This window comes from Trematomus bernacchii, unplaced genomic scaffold, assembly GCF_902827165.1.
Source record: "Trematomus bernacchii unplaced genomic scaffold, fTreBer1.1, whole genome shotgun sequence".
Taxonomy (NCBI): Eukaryota; Metazoa; Chordata; class Actinopteri; order Perciformes; family Nototheniidae; genus Trematomus; species Trematomus bernacchii.
Window position 1 is genome coordinate 11030161 of NW_022987973.1, and position 17368 is coordinate 11047528.

At 43.7% G+C, this 17368-nt stretch overlaps 1 protein-coding gene across 3 annotated transcripts in view; it reads right to left on the reverse strand.

Annotated features, from left to right (window-relative positions):
• Window positions 1–72: 72 nt before the first annotated feature.
• The window catches only part of ankrd11 (ankyrin repeat domain 11), a 103928-nt gene continuing 86632 nt past the window's right edge, over window positions 73–17368 (reverse strand). Inside the window, exons 5-14 of one of the 3 annotated variants that reach the window (XM_034116568.1) lie at window positions 15024–15197; window positions 13765–13965; window positions 13521–13663; window positions 13152–13266; window positions 8572–13027; window positions 5599–8467; window positions 5329–5427; window positions 4852–4995; window positions 4647–4739; window positions 73–4523 (exon numbers count right to left, since the gene is read on the reverse strand). In XM_034116568.1, coding sequence (XP_033972459.1) covers window positions 4338–4523; window positions 4647–4739; window positions 4852–4995; window positions 5329–5427; window positions 5599–8467; window positions 8572–13027; window positions 13152–13266; window positions 13521–13663; window positions 13765–13965; window positions 15024–15197 — 8480 coding nt within the window. In that variant the 3' untranslated portion in view covers window positions 73–4337. Of the gene's footprint in view, window positions 4524–4646; window positions 4740–4851; window positions 4996–5328; window positions 5428–5598; window positions 8468–8571; window positions 13028–13118; window positions 13267–13520; window positions 13664–13764; window positions 13966–15023; window positions 15198–17368 lie in introns of all 3 variants that reach the window. The other 2 variants (XM_034116567.1, XM_034116566.1) reach the window with 2 other exon arrangements.

Genomic DNA, 17368 nt, shown 5'->3' on the forward strand with positions numbered 1-17368 from the left:
CTTTTGTGGTTTTAGCCTTTTACATCATGACACACAACGGAACCGCAAAATCAAGAACCAGAGCACGGCAGGTAATATTTCAAAGTTTTATTAACGAACATAATCTCTGAGGAACAACAGCAGTTCTCGCGCTCTCTGTACATGCAACTGTAGAAAATAACAATTTAGAATTTTTACTTTTCAGTTTTAGTCTTTTTTTTTTTCTCATCCATCCTCATTTTCAGTTTCTCACATTTTTATTTTTTTATGTATTTTTATTTATTTATTTTTTGCAGGAAATCAACAACAGCTAGAGGTGAAAGTACTGGATTTCTGTTACAGCACTGACGATAGCATCAACAACCCCCCTCGTTTACCCCCCTCCCCCCTCTTAGCTGCTCCAACAATATGTACACAAATAAACTACATTGTACAAATAAAAAAATGTTACATTGTTACATCATAATCACCTGCAGCAAGCGCACGCAGCTCGTTGCTGTTAGAACCCCACATTCTACGCAATTTTTCAGACTAGTACAAAGAGGAGGGTGCAAAACGTCCTGGGAGGTTTTATTTACAGAGCTATGTACAGTATGTCTCTCTCACGCATTACAAGGAGGAAAATTTACACAGCGGAGACCAACTTCAACTAAAAACATACCACAGGTGTCAGAAAAAGAAAAAAAAAAGATAATAAATAGGTTATTTCTCACCATTTAAAGAGTAGTTCTCCATGCTTTTTATTAGTCATTTTCCACTCTAAAAAAGGAACAAAGAAATAGCTACAGTCTGGGTTTTAATCAAAAAGGAACAAACAAAAAACTAGAAAAAAAGGCTTGAAATCGTGATTCTATAGAATGAAAAAATAGCAATTATGTATATTTATGTCCAGTAAGAAACAAATAACAAATCAAACATATACATTATGAGTGAATGTGAGGAGAGTAGAGGTAATATGTTGCTGACTGAGGTGGGGTCAGGCTAGCATCTCTATCACCACGGCCAAGTGCTCTACTGTGCATTAGAGAACTGATTTAAGTTGGTATTCAATTTATCCAGAAATCACTTTTAGTTATTTAAATATTCACTTTGGAGAATCATTGCGGATGGATGCGTTTAGTCTATTGCTCGGTGCAGCGGTGTACCGCAGACAGGGGGAGGAATCGCCTGTCAGTTGTGTCAATCATCACCATTTCAAGCCTTCGTGGTTCAAATAAATGACTGATTACAGAAATAAAATCAAAGGCAGGGCTTAAACCGTCAAAAAAGGTGTCACATGAAACGGAAATCACGCCTTATGTCTTGTAAACAATAGTGAGGGTGTGGTCGGTCAGGGCATAGAAACGGTATACATTCTGCTCGATAAGCAACGTGATTGACATGCCACTGGTGTTTATGCTTTATACAGGAACAAAAACCCCTAAGATAAACACAACAACATTCAGAACTACATACACTGAGCTCAAAAAAACACACAAGGATTCTGTGAACAAACGACACCCTTAAACCTCGTCCCCCAAAACTGTGAAAGAATCAAACCACAAATTAAAAACAAGAAACATGACAAACAGGGGTTTAAAAACCAAATGTCTGGCTATTTGTATCCAAATATGTAATTCTATGTATACCAAACCGGGATGTGTGTATCTCTCAAAAATATCCAGGACTATACATCTAGCCACCTTGTCTGCACAGTGTAATAGCAACAACCATTGCACTTGACTAGACATACCATACACAGCTATACTGACTGACGGTGTGTAAATAACTTAAAACGTTTCAGGTAATATTGCCATCAGGATAAACGAGCAGCTCACGCACACGGACAGGAAGTCTACTCGGTAGGTCAGGAAAGCTTTGCCAAACCAAGACCAACTTAAAAATAGAGAATCAATGCAAGTCATCACAAATCAACATTTTAACTAGGATTCTGAATTAGGACAAAACAGGTCTATTCAGCATTTTGCTATATTACCCTTCCTATAGTTTGTGTTAATGTCTTTCCATTTTCTTGTTAAATTCTGAGATTTTAATTTGTGTAATTGTCTGCTTGGGCCATACAACAACAGACAAATATGAAGAAGTAACCTTACATTTAAAATCCCGGGTGACACAAACCCCTTGTGGATTAAAGGTAAACATTGATAAAAATGTGCAAGCCAATGATTAAGCCTAGTGTTATTTTTACGTGTTGTATTGTATTCCTATTAGGGAAATTATCTCCTTAGAGGCTGTAATAAAATGTCAAAAACGCCTATTCAGGCCAAAGGTTTGATGCAAAGCCAATTACACCGATGAGTGGTCTGACAAACTGACGCCATCCAGTGGCTACACTCGGAACAGCAACAGAAAAAAGCTGTCCTTGGACAAAAAGAACCGGACTGACAAACAATGTGTAGTCAGTATGGATTAAGACCTCTCAATGGCTGTCTTCAGTCTATTCAATGTGAAAGCTGACAAGCTAGGAGAACAGAAAACGTACAAAGTGCTGAAAGACCTGCGTCCTGTTGGTTTCAGTGACAATGGTTATTTGTGATGCTTATTCATGACTTCAGTCCAATTTTTTGGTAAATTAAAAAGAAGGTAAATTAAATTGGAAACCATTCTACCTTAACATGATGGGTTTTGCTCTTTAATGTCATCTCGCTCACTTTCATCCCACCCATATATCTATGTATGTATATATGTGATTTTGCCCAACAATGAGTACATTTTTTTTTCACTGAAAAAGGCATTTTCTTGGTTCGAATTTTTTCAGATATAATTGTGTAGTAAAGCAATGAATAATAATCCTCTGTCTATTCTTTAAATAAATCCTCAACAACTATTCTGCTACATCTGAGGGACTATGTGGTGGTTGGCCTGTGGGAGGCCGGTTTAATCCAGAATGTTCTCTGTCAGCTATCTGTGGGTTGTGGTGGTCCAGGGGGGTTTCCCTACTGAAGCCAGGACTGAATCTAGAGATGGGATCATACAACTGTGCACTGGAGTCTTTCAAATACTGACAGAACCGTGTACACATTTTGGCCCATGGATATGAGGGGAGGGGGAGGGAAAGTGCTGCCCAAAAGTGAACTGTACATAAAAAGATAATTTTTATTTCTTTTATGTTTTTTCTTTACACTTAACTGAGTGATAATACAGTACATAGGTTATTTACAACTGTGCAGTAATGTGTGGCAAAATAAATTATCTAGAAGGCAGCAAGAATACATTGGTTAACGAATATAAAAACTGTACATAATTTACTGAATACAACTTTTTTTCAATTTTTTTTTTTTTCCATTAAACTAATATTGGCTCTGTAGTGTTTCAAGTCACTTCCTCAGAAACAATGAAATGCCCAAGTAAAGAAATAGACAAAAACAATATTTCTCTCCTCCTGTCAAAGCACAATTTCTCAATAGTCTCTTTGAATCTCAACATTCGTTATGTTTGTTTCTTCTGGTTGTCCTGTGGTGTTTTTTGCAGTCCATGGGCGGTCTGATGTGTTTGTTTTGGAACAAGCAGGATGGCTGAGGAACACTCCGGTCTGTCCTCAGAGAGCCATACCTGTCCTCCTCTGAGTAGCCCGGCTGAGAGGCTGCAGGGTCAGTCTCTTCCTCTCAGACACTGGGCCCTGACACATCTCCCTCTGCAGTACCCAGCCTCCTGCAGGCTCTGTGGCCCCGCTGTGATGCAGGCCATGTGCCGAGTGGGAAGAGGGCGCCCTCTTGGGTATATGGTCTTATCGCCCCAAAAACCATCAGCAGCTGGCCAAATCTTCCCTGGTCTGTCCACCCCAGCTGTCTTATACCATGGCTCCGTTGACTTCACGGGGGTCAGCGCCGGACTCAGGTCTAGTTCTCGTGTCCCATCAGGAGCCCTGGATCAACAGGGGAGGCTTCTCCTCAGTTCTCCCTCAGGACAGGCACCACGCTGTTGGGAGAGCTCCTCTCCGACACCTCCTCCCAGTGGTGGGGCTATTGAAGCAGGGACCAAAAAAGAATGCAGAAAATATATCTCTATCCCCCCTCTCACCAAAACTGAGCACTGAGGAGTCGTGTCCCGATGACAGAGCCTCGAAGCAAAAACGGTTTCTGCTTCTCACACTCTGATCAAACAAAAGCGTAAAAACTTTGAGGATAAAAGTGCAAGTTGTGTGTTTTCTTTACCCCAGTAAAAACATGTTTCCTTCTTCACGGAAGGGAATCAAGAGCAAGTTTTTCATCTTTACTCTTTTTCTATAGAATATAATTTTTTCCTGTCTAAAGTCCTCTTTCAAACTTACTAGCCCTTTCCATTCGTTCTGTTCAACGAAGTCTCTTTGAGAGGAGTATTCAGACAAAGTTTGCTTTTAATCTGTGAGTAGAGGTGTGTCATGCAGGCAGCAGGACAAAGTCGTCGTTAACATCGACCATTGGCACGTAGAAGGACGGCACTTCGTTGACACAGAGGGACTTGTGCACCGCTGGGTCCAGCTCCTGGACCTTCAACTGCCACTCCATCCTTTGCACTGCGTTCAGGGCGGCTGCCTCGTGCTGTTGCCGCATCAACAGACACGTCTGGGAAAGGAGACATTTAAAAAAGAAAGTGTAAATGTACTTGGTATACAGACACGACATTATGGTACGATTCAATACTTTTAACTGAGCCGTTTAAAATCACAGTGGAGTGCTGAAATGTACCTTCATGCGGTCATATTTATCATCCACATCCTGGATCCAGGAAATGAACTGACGAGCGTTGAAGCGATCTCTCACAGATTTGTTCTCATCACCCTGAAAACAAACATCAAGTAGTCAAGTTAATTCATGATTTTAGTTATGATTTGCCATCTATAATAAAAATGGTTATATTTAACTTGAGGTGTATATTTGAATATCTTCCTACCAGGGTATCTGATGGCATATTGTATACTTCAGAGTCCAACAGCATGGTGCAGGCGCTGAAGGGCACAACCTGATTGGCTATTGTCCTGGCTGCTCGGCAGTGGACCCTTAGCACCTCCTGCTCACACGAAACAATCAGCTTCTCCTGTGAACAGCAAGCAAAGACAGAAAGAATATAAATACTTGAAGTATAATAATATTCATATATTAATCAGTGGGCGGGTGAGTGGGTTACATATTTATGGATAAAAAAACTGCTACATATGTCACAGAAATTGTTGTCTCCTAATGAGTGAGAGATGAAATGGATCAGTATCTGCATTCCCTCTGGCCCAACCAAAGGAGTAAGGTGTATGCAGATTTATCTTGAATTTCTAGTAAAAGTTCTTCAGTGTACATAATTGTGTTGATGTATGTATAACAAGGAGTGAGAAATGAGCAAATTCAGGATAGAGAGTGTAGAACATGTATTCCTTACCCGCTCTATGCTATGCTGCAACCTGAGCTTCCCTCTCACTGCTTCCTGTTGTCTGAAGAGCTCCTTCAGAGGTTCTGACAGCGATGGCGGTGGGGCAATCTGGAGAGCATACATATAATATTAATATCAAATTACTGACATTACAGCAAACAGCAAAAAAACAAGCTTCGAACATTGCAGTTTGCCAAATATGTCTTTTGAATTTTGTTACTGATGTCAAAAAGTAGCTTTGCCCCCATAAGGGAAAAGGGGAAATACACGATAACTCACCACAGGGATGTGAAGCTTGCTGAGGGGCTTGCCATCCAGCAGGTAGGAGCCGGTGTAGGTCACATATTCAGCATAACACTGCGGGGCCTGTGGGGTGATGTAGCACAGAATCTTCCTCTTCTCCTCAATCTTTTTCCTGATCTGCAGGTACTCAAAGTAAGGGTTGGAGCGATCACTGTGGTAGGGCTCGATATCGTCAAGCTTTATGGCGTTGACTACTACGGCCAACGTCTGTTGAATCATTTCCCTGGTCTGCTGCATGGTCGTGTTTACCAACTGGACCTGCACCTGTGGACCAGCAGAACGAGGAAACCTCCTCTTCCTCGGGTGCTGGGTCTGAGTTTCATCGTCTTCCACTGGAAGAGAACGACCTTTTGTCGTCTTACTGATAACCACTGATGCAGGAGTTGTCACAGAAGTAGGTACAGACAATGCTTGGGTTGTATTAGTTGGAGCAGAGGCGACAGTCAGCACAGACTCTTTGTCTTTCTTCAGAGCTGGGAAAGAAGAGGCAGAGGTGGGCGGTGGCGTCAGGTTTATGGTCACTGTTGGACTGATTGTTGCAGGGGCTGCAGTGGCAGTGGCAGTGGCAGATGAGGTTATTATGCTGGAGGTAGGAAGGAGAACAGCAGCAGCAGAGGGATTGTTCTTGGCGCGATTGCGGGTTATTCTTTGAGGGATTTCATCCACCTTCTTGGGAGCATCTACAGTGGTGGACACGGTGGTCAGGGTTACCGGCGTTAGCTTGGTCTCCTGAATGTCTGTTAGTTCCACTGTGCTGGAGAGGGTGACTGGGAGCTGAGGAAGAGGACTGCATGACACAGATTCTGCTTTGGGCTCAGGCATCTCATCCTGTCTCACCTCTGACTTGAGAGCGGAGACTGTATCCATGGGCAACTGCAACGACTCAGTGAGGGAGTGGATCTGGATGTGATGTTGCTGACTGGCGTCCGATTTCACTGACGAATACAACATACTGGGATCGGATTCATCAGGCACTCCATACGGCTCTTTCCCTTCTAACATGCTGCCCTGTGGTTGTGTCAGAGATAGAGAGCTGTTGACAAGCACACTCTGAGACTCGGGGTGCAACTCTTGCTGGAAGTTGGCATGTACCGAGGGTTCAACCAAATCTCGCCCTGTAGGTTCTGCTAACTCTAGGTCTACAGCAGGGCATGAACTCTTAGCAAGGTTAGGTAAGTCAACCACCATTATGTCAGGGTCATCTCTTTCTGTACTAGTATGTCTTATGTGGCTCGTCGCAATCTTGTTGTGGTCGGATGGTTCAGGGTCTCTGGATTCTCTCTCTGCTTCTTCCGACTTGTCTGGTAGAGGCAAGTCAGGCAAGGAAAATGGTCCCAGGTCATCCAGTTCGTCTGCAACCGCAGAGAAAGGGTCTGCCCAGGGCACCACAGGCTCAGGGGCAACAACTGGAGCCATGAGGCTTTCAGTGGCAGCACGGAAGCAGAGCGTAGTCGGTCTGCTCTCTGGTTCTTCACAGGTTGACTCAGTTGATACAGGCTCCATCTCGTGACTTTCCTCTATACTAGGCTTGTTACAGTCCTGGAAGAAAGACTCTAGCCGATTGGAGGATGATGAGGTGTTTAAAAAGTTGTTTTCCTCATCAGTAGCTGTGTCAGGCATCTCTGGAGAGGGGATGTCAGCCACAGCTTCCTTCTGTTCATCAAAGTCCTCTGGGTCCTCTGGGACCTCTGGGTCCTCTGGGTCCTCTGGGTCTTCTGGGTCCTCTGGGTCTTCTGGGTCCTCTGGGTCCTCTTGGTCCTCTTGGTCCTCTTGGTCCTCTTGGTCCTCTTGGTCCTCTTTGTGCCACCTATTCCAGGTAGCATAGGGGGGAGTGACAGAGGGGTGTCCAGACAGGTGTTGCATCTCGCTGTCAGAATGGTATGGACTGGTTATTTTGGAGACAGCAGCCTCAATCTCCCCATATGTCCTGTGGGGAGATTTGAGGTCCATTTCAGGATTCCAACCCATGCTGTGATCAAAACAGTTCTCTCCATGGTTGGGTGCAGCGTGTATGGGGGAGGGCTGCAGTTCCTGCTGCTCTGGAGACTGTGCAGGCCAGCTCTTCCTGAGAGGGTCCTCAACTGGAGAGGAGAACGCACAAGGCTCCCTTATTGGCTCTGGCTCATCCACTGCAGAGGGCTCTAAATCAGCTCTGTCATCCAGATCACCTTCATCCTCAAAGTCCTCCTCTTCTTCTTCATCCTCCTCCTCCTCCTCCTCATCCTCCTCATCTTCCTCCTCCTCCCCCTCCTCCCCCTCCTCCTGCTCCTCTTCCTGCTCCTGTTCTTCGGTGACAGGGGGAAGATCTGACAGGACCAGGTTAGGCTCACTGTGGTGAGGTTCAGAGATGTCATCGATGTCCAGGGGCGGCAATGCAGCAGGAGCTGGGGTTGGTGGTGCAGCAATGTCGAAGCAGGGCTCCTGGGGGTCCGGCCTGTGAACTGGTGTGGAGGGTTTGGGCAAGAAACTGTTGTACACACTGTCAGGAAAGTGTTCATTGCCCTCTGTGCCAGAAAGAGTTGGTGCTTCCACATCTAACGTTTGAAGAGCTGGCTCCTGCTCAGGGGACATCATCCTAATTGGGGAAAAGTAAGGAGATGGCATGCAATCCAGTCTATCTACGGTTGGAGATTTGTCATCTAGAGTTTGAGAGGAAGAGGACGGATCAAAGTCAGCTGCTGGATCACTCTCCTGCCGAAGGAACTTGTCAGCCTCAGCCTTGAACTCATCCTCGAGAGGCCTGCGGACGTCAGAGGATGCAGAGCGGCTGACAAGTGGCAGCTGGAGGTTCTTCGCAGGGGTTGGACATGTGCCCTCCTGGAAACTCTGGGAGTTAGAGTACCTGCTGGGTGGACAAAAGGTAAAACACAACATTAGAATATACGTCACTTTCATCAGATTGCAAGAGTTAAAATGACAAAAACAGTCATTCTGCAGAATTGTAAATACCTTTCAAAGAAGGAAGGAGAGCAGGCATTCATCGACATAGTCATAGCTGAGGAGTTCTGGCAGTCTAGCCCATCCAACATGATGTCGGGGTAATCCTCTGCACTACATGATGGGGTGCGTGGAGTCTGCATCACTTCCTCAAAGCTGGGGCAGGAGATGACAGATGTTGGTGTGGGGACACCAGTTGGCCTGTTTGGATCTGACCTGGGAGAAGCTGGAGGGTTCTCCTCCTTCGTTTGGGGATCAGCCAGCCAGTCCTTTGAGTTTGGACACTCAGTAGGCTGGAACTTCCTGCTTGGGGACATCATTTGGGCCGGGAGACCCACATCCTTCAGCTTCTTCTCTTTAAGACCAGACTCCACACTGTTGGACTTCTTTGATGAGAGCTCAGTGCGGTTTTTCCGTACTTCCTCTGTGGACTTGGTCTTGTCCTTGAGTTTAGGGTCCCCTGACTTGGGTCTTAGTTTCTCCATCTGCTTCATCCTTTCTTTATGTCTCTTGTGGCGCTCTTCAATCTCCTGGTCTTTTAGACTCAACATCTGACCAAAACTGGTCATTTGGTAATCCCCATCCACCAACAGTTTTTCACGGGGGCGGTTATCTTTCCTCAGTGTTTCTTTGGACTGGGGGAGCTTTTCATTTTCATCCTTAGTCTTCAATTTACTGTGGTCCATTCTGGTGTCTTTCTCCAATGTATCCCGACTCCGGTCTTTTTTGCCGTCACATTTTGGACTCTCTTCTTTTGTCCTTTCTTTTAGCACGGTGACCTGTGGACTATCTTTTACTCCTGCCTTCACATCCTCTTTGGAGTGCTTCAAAGACGCAGAGCCATCAATGTACTTAGTCTTGTCCTCCTTGACCTTTTCTTTATGTTTCTCCTTTTTCTTTTTGTCCTTTGTCCGGTCACTAATGACAGCAGTTGTTTTGTCTTTGTCCTTTTTGGACATCTCTTTTTCAAACTCCAATGTTTTATCAAAGTCATCTTCACCGTCTCCCTTACTTCCATAGGGAAAAGTGTAAGGGTCTGCTTCAAGTGGCATGGGCTCTTTCTCAAAAGGTAGACTCTCCCTGCGGTTGAAGGACTCTCTGATCTCCTCCGTCTTGTCACGTTTGTCTCCTTTGTCCTTCTTGATCTTGTCTTTCTCCTTGTCGTGGCTTTTCTTGGACGAAGAAGAAGAGGAATGTCGATGCCTTTCTTTCTCTCTAAACTTGTCCTGTGGTGTAGATATGGACAGAGAGTCTCTCCTGTCCTCGGACACATCCGTGAGGCTGACGGCGTCATAGTAAGCGGCGAGGACCGGCTCATGACCTCGGTCAGTGAAACTATCGGAGGAGATTTCACTGTGTTTGTCATTAGAGTCCTCCTTGTAGTCATTCATAGCTTCCTCCTCCAATTTCTCCAACAGGGACTTCTCATTGTCACCACTGCTCTTTGAGGGCTTCCTTTCCTTCGCATGCTCCAGCTTGTCCTTATATTTGCTCTTTGTCTTTTCCTCACTGGTGTCCCTTTTGTCCAGAAGCTTCTGCTTATTTTTCTTGTCTTGGTTGGAGTCCACTGAACTTCTGTCTTTTCTCTCTTTATGTTTGATCTCCACAGAATCTTTCTTGTCCTTGTTGTGTTTCTCCAATGAGCCTTTTCTTTCTTTGCCCGTGTCAAATGTGGCCTTTTCTTTCTTCTTCTCTTTGTGGTCCTTCTCTTTTGTCTTCTCCGTGTTGTGTTTAGCTTCTATGGATGATTTTCTCATTTTTTCTGAAGGCACGAGATCCGGTTCATCCTGATCAGGTGTCGAGTCTTTTCTGATGGGGTCGGTCACAAGGGCCACAGAACCAGTGTAGCTGTCCTCCTCCTCGTCATCACTTTCGTCCGTGAAGATGTCAGCTATCTTGTACCAAGTTTTTTCCCGGATTTTCTCAGGTTTCCTTTCCTCTTTCTTTACCTCCAAGGCATCCTTCTCCCTGTCAGCATGTTTGTCTTGAGAGGCCTTCTCTTTCTTGTCCTTTGTCTGTTCTAAAGACATCTTTCGTTCTTTGTCTTTGCCATGAGACTCCTTGTGTTTGTCTTTAACTCCGTCCTTCTTGTCTTTGGTGTCCTTTTCCTTGACAGTTTTTTCTGCAGAGATTTTCTCACTCTTATCCTTTTCCTGGTCAGCTCCTCTGTCTTTTGTTTTGTCTTTGTGCTTGTCAGCTTTTGTCTTTTCGCGCTTGTCTATTCCATCGCCCTTCTTTTCTTTCTCCTTTCCAGAATGGTTTCTTTCTCGGACATCGCACGATTTACCGACAGCCTCGACTTCTTTGAAGAAGGTATCATTGCCATATTCATCCCTAATAGATTCCTGCTTGATTTTAATGTCCTTTCTCTCCTTTACCAAGTCATACGAGTCTTTACGGTCTCGACTGTTCTCTAGAGAGTCCTTGTCTTTTTTGTCTTTGACCGTCTCTGTGGACTCCTTCCGCTTCTTCTCTTTTTCAACCGAGTGACTAGAATTTAACTTTTGTTTTTCCGACCAGTCTTTTTTCTTTTCATTTGTCTTTTCCGAGTCTTTCTCTTTCTTCTTAGACGTGGTTTCTTTCTCTGACCTTTTGTCATTGTGATCGGATTTCTTGTCCTTGACTTTGTTTTCTTTTCTTCTCGTCTCTTCCTTAACAGTCTCCACAATTAGTTTCACTGCGTTGTTGGCTTTGTAATCCTTGTATTCTTTGACGGGAGCATCCCAGCTGTCATCTAAGTATAGGGAGGAATCAGAGGACATCTCGGAGCCCCATCTGTCATGATGGTCATCTGAAGCACTCAGCTTCGCGTCCTCCAAGTTGAGAAAACGGTTGTTGACATCAAAGCCTTCATACTCAGGCTCTTCTTTCGGGGCTTTGTCTTTTTTACATTTCTCCTTCTCCTCCTTGGTGTTTTTCTCCTTGTCCACCTTTAGATGTTTTTCCTCTTTCGGCTCACCTTTCCTCTCTGCCTTTGAGGAGGACTTTTCCTTGGACTTCTTCTTCTTCTCCTCCTTGTGAGCCTTTTGTTTCTCCTCCTTGGGCTTCTCCTTCTCCTTGACAGTTCTCTCCTTGTCAGGTTTGACAGGCTTCTCCCTCTCCTCCTTATTTGCCTTGTCCTTTGTGGAGTCCTTTGCTTTCTTATTTTTCTCCTCTTTTACTGTTCTGTGCACATCTTTTCCAGAAGACCAATCCTTATCCTCCGACTTAATTTTCGAAAGCCTATCTTCCTTTTTGGAGTGGTCCTTTTCGTGTTTGGATAACTTGACCTTGCTCTCAGCTGGCGATTCGGACTCAACAATTAGGGACTTCTGCCTTGAATCATCAAAATCAAAAGAATAGCTCTTGACAAATTTCTCATTCATGTCTTGATTGAGCACGAGACTAGGAGCTTTGTCCTTTTCCTTAGCTTTGTGCTTGTGCTTGACTTTATGCTTTTTCAGCACTTTGCCATCGACATCGGTTTTGGAGGCCGCACTGTCCGCATTAGAGTTTTTGTAGAGCTCAGAATTCTTCTTGTCTACTGTGCTACTGTGCACATTGTTATTCTTCTTTTTGTTCTCCTGCGCTTTCCTTTTGACTTGTTTTATTGATTCTACACTAGAATCAGCAGAAGAGTAATCAGACTCACTGGAGAGCCTTGTTCTGACTGAATCTGAGAGAGAACTCACATCGGACCATGTAGGAGATGACACAGTCTTCCAGCCATCTGTCCGCCACTGCTTTGGATGCTGTTCCGCTAATGACGGCGCTTGTTTCTGAGAGTTCGAGTTTCCATGTGAAGAGGAGGAGGAAGCGTTAAAGCCGGGGGAGTCTTTAAAGCTCGTTGCAGAAGAGTCCTTGTTTGAACCCTTATCATCCTCACTCTCCATATCTACACAATCAGAGTCAGATGTACAGAATTTGTCATTGACTTTTCCGACCCTGACTTCTTTACTGACGTTATTTTTGCTCTCCTTCTTCCGTTTCTTTTTGACTTTATTTTTGTCTTTTTGTTGTTTAGAGCTCATGTTGCCAGAGTCTCTAGTCTTGGTGTTTGTTTGCGTGACTTGTTGCCGTGGCGTAGGCGTGGGCGTGGGCGTGGGCGTGAAACTCGTCCTATCCTCCTCGTCTGAACTGTTACTGTCAGAGACGATCCGCCTTACAGTTTTCTTTGGTGTAACTGAGTTGCTTTTGGAATAGGTTTTGACCTCATTCTTGGGTATGGCGGCTACGCTGTTGGCCTTAGCCGGGACCGGTTCCTTACGGAACTCTTTTTTCAAGAGGTGTTTATCATCCACAGGAGGGACACGTTCTTCCTCATCATCCTCATCAAATTCGTATTCATCTTTGATGGGTGTGACAGCGCATTTAGCAGCGTCAACGTTTTTTCCTTTCAATTTCAACTTCTCAAACTCTGAGTCCGTGTTATTGCCATCGACAGAGCTGGATGGGGCAAATGACGGGGCGTCTTCCTCTTCTGAAGATTCTGTAAAAAGTAGAAAGGGGCACAATCAATACACAATCGGATTTACAACTGCTCCATATACATACTCATTCTTAGATTTAATCATACATACCTGATGAGCTTTCCTCACTTGAGGTGTACGTGCCTTTCCCCAGCAACAGATTCAGCATAGTTGGAGAGTTGGCAACTTTCAATGCGGTTTCCCCTCTCCTGTTGCTTTGACGTGGGTCACCTCCATACCGTAAAAGTAGCTTAACCACCTGAAACCAATAAAAGAAAACATTTGATTAATATAAATTGCAAATAAACGTGTGATATTCCTAAATTCTCTTACGGTCAAATTATGTTAATTATAACAATTAATGTACAACTAGCTTCATGACTGAGCTTGATTGACAGTCACGGTAATGATTTAAAGAGAGAGACCGGGAACTGTTTCTCTACCAGCGTTTTAATGGGATAATAAAGTTGAGTGCACGAGTACTGTTTTAATAGGCTTTGCATTTGATTTTACCTTGAAATGTCCATTGTTGGACGCATCATGTAGAGGGGTGTCATCATCCAGACCCTTGGTGTTGACCTCTGCTCCGGCTGCCAGCAGCTGCTTGGCCACATCATAATAGCCCCTGTTGCACGCCTCATGCAATGCAGTCCAGCCTAAACACAAGACGAATGACTGTGTTAGAGGTGTTTTTACCATATGAGTGAATATATACACATATTAACAAATAAGACAGTGTATTAAAAGAGCCTCTCACCTGCAAAGTCTTTTACATTCACATCAGCTCCCTCGCTAATGAGCTCCTTTATGCGGCGTGTCTCTCCCCGTATTGCTGATCTGTGCAGCCGAGTCTCTCCTCTCTCATTACGTTTATTCACTTTGTCTTTGGTTTTAGATGCAGAGTTTGGCGTTCCCTTCTGACCCATATTGGACTGTGACTGATGCTTTGGTGTTGTGTCTGTGGGTAGGAGATGGACACACATTTATTATTAATTATTTTTGGTCTACTACTGCCACTGCTAATATGAATAACAGTTTATTTGTACTGCTTACAACCAGAAGGGGGCAACCTTGATCTAGCAATCAGCAGAAGAGTACTTGGTCTTACTTCACATGAGCTTTTTTGATCACATTTACAAGATTAAACCAAAGCCTTAATTGCATTCACATTATTGAGTTCGCACAGCTCTAGTTAGAAAGTATATTTGAAACCCAGCCATTTACTCTCAAGCCCATGACTTCAGGCATACAACAACGAAATGACACAAATAAAACTAGCTATGCATCGTTTCTTTCTGACCTAATTGTATCTCAAATGTCAACAGCAAGAGGAAGAAGTACAATGTTGCAATAATAATGATATTTTATGTATCCAATACTTTAACGGCAACATGATTTGTCTACGAATAATAAATATACCACCTGCGAAGACTTTAGGAGGAAGTAAATATTATGAATAATCATCTAACAGCAGAAAGGATATTGGATAACAAATAAACAAAAGCTAAATGGTTACAGGCCTTTTGCATTTGGAAGTCTGCTGTGATTTGGCTCAGAGGCTGAGATTGCACTATTCTCAATACTACGCAATACCAACAGGAGAGTTTCATTTCCTTAGCGGCCCCCTGCTGTACTAAAAAAAAGATTTCACTGATGAACGAATATGTAACAGATACAGCTGCTAAAACGAAACAACCACTTTATTACTGGCATAACAGATGTAATGAGAATTCATGTGAATACGTTTGTATAACTAGTTTTAAATAAAAGCAGAAGGTCTGCTCCAGAGCCAGGATATGATTGCGATGTGGCAAAAACAAAACAAAACCAAATAGCAGACAACATCTAAACGATAAACAAAAACCAAATCAACCCCATGTCTCATCCTCTCTCTATTAAAGGCCAACATCATTGCTCTCTCACAAACACAAACACTGTCTAAAAAGCTCCCCTCATCCCCCTTTTCTTGTCTGCCACACATCCACAGAAGACGTGGCCTCCATGATAAGCACGCACCTGGACTGTTGACGGACTCCTCAGCTGTCATTTGCATGAGCAAGGCCACCTGCTGCCGCTCAGAGAGGGGGTACCCGGCCCGGATCCCTGGCATCCCCATTCCAAACGGCAAGCCCGCCTTCCGGGTGTTGGTGGGCTCCTTTTTAATGCGCTTTCGCTCTGGACCTGGTTTCTCTGTAATGACAGGGAGAGGAGAGAAGCAGAATTCATTTTATGGGCTGCATAGACACACATGTTTGCCTGCACTTAAAGACACATTCATTCAAGCACACACAAACACATTAAAATGATTAAACCTTGTGAAGGGTGAATATTTTTATGTAATAAGTGTTATACCCAAACCTACAAATTCAATAATTGTTCATTGTTTTGAGTAAAAGTTTGCTCTATCTCTGTCTTGTTATGAATATAAAAAGAATATGCACCAAGTAAGTTATAATAATTTTGCCACGTCATAGCATCTTTTCAATAAAAACAAAACAACTTTATAAACAAGACCATTGCCTTTTTTTCCTACCAACAAAACAAACAAATTAATAACACATACACAAAAACAGCTAGTTTTCATGAGACCAGGGTCTAACACATTTGCTGGTATAGGGGTGACATTTGTGTTATTACCCAGCTGCCCCTGAGGAAGGGAGGGGCCAACATTCATTATGTTTACGTCTGTCTGTCTGTTTCAAAGCCAAGCAGTCCGAAAAGAGAAGCGAGGAAAGAGGGTGTGACTTGGCAGACCCTTGGTTGTTACAAAATAGTTGGTTTACATTTCAATTCAACATGGCCTTGCCAAGGTCACCACATGCCTGCCTGCGTGCCTGCCAGGCTTACTGGAGACACGGGGCTACTGGACAAAAGCAGCTGCTCCACAAAGACACACCCAGTAATTATTTTCAGTGGCAACATACCATGTGATGACCCTTACAAAGGGTAAAGCTACACATGACTGTGACACTTCATCACTGGGAAACCACTCTCACAGCGAGCAACAATTCAGACTCCTACCACAAAGAAAGACATTTCTAATCTGCATGTATAGAGACAATGCTATAGTGGGAGGGCTTCATTTATTTTGGACCTTTTCATTCCAAGACAGGCTGCATTGCTCAAGGCCACAAGCTCGCAAGTAAACAAGGCAAGAAGGAAGCATGGCGGCTCACACTTCCGGTGGCTTAAGGCTTTCCAGGAAAATATTGTTCCACAGACTGTACAGAGCAGATGAACTTTCACTAACATCTGTGAACACTTAGAGCTAATGTGCCGCCACCCCTCTTTGATACACTCTCACGTTCTCAAAGCATTTGCCATTTAGACACATTCCTTCAGCTAGGACTTTTAACAGCAGGGACCACAGAAGCAGTCCAAACATGTTTTTTTGAGCAGCAGAACAGAGAAAGTGCTACGCTAGCTTTTCCAGGCTATGTTTACAAGATTGGGAACCAGGAAGGCGGTTATTACCCTGATGCACACATGTAGAGCACTGCTACTAAATGACACGCACAGGCAGAGCCTCTTATACAAGATTCATCCTCATTGGCAGCAAACGGCCTGCTTGTGGCGGACATGGTGCACTTGGAGCAGGTATAGTGGAGGTTTCAAATTCACATCTATTAAACTAAACCAGTATAAAATGTCACATTCTTTACCCAGCAAGAGGCTCCTGCCAGTACAGATGTGTCATTTTAATTGACAGGATGGTAAAGATAATGGGACCAAGCTAAATACAAAATGTATTTTTTACAAAGCAGATGATACGCACAGAACCAAATAGTAAAGTTGGGTGGATTAATCTTGACTTTCTCCAATGTAAGCCTACTATGGATCATCATTATCGTGAATTATTGAATAAAAAAAAATGAACAAACAATAACACAACATAATGTGCCTGCTACTTCAGTGCGCATTTCTTTTAAATGTCTATTTTGGGAACCCTTTTAGGGCTTTTATGTGTCTCGGTAAGATGATATAACTCAGCTTACAGACAGGGTTGAAACCTTACTCTCCTTACAGCTTGAAACTTGACTAACAAGATAAGAGAGAAGGATAATTTAAAAAAAGGAAAGGTAGGAAGGGATAGTCATGAATAGACTGCCTACCTCAGCCAGGGGAGGAGACCACATCAAACATAAATGCCTGCTAACAATAGAGGGAGATTATGATATGGCAGGCAGACAATAATACCATGTTGGCTATTGCCAAACAAAGACGGTCTGGTTCGACCGTTCAACACAACTCCACGACCAGAAGAACCGCTCAAACCAGTCTGCCCAGGTAGGTTTGAACGCAGCACGTTAAGAGTGAAACAATATTATGTTTGGGGACTAATAAAAACTGCATAAACAGGA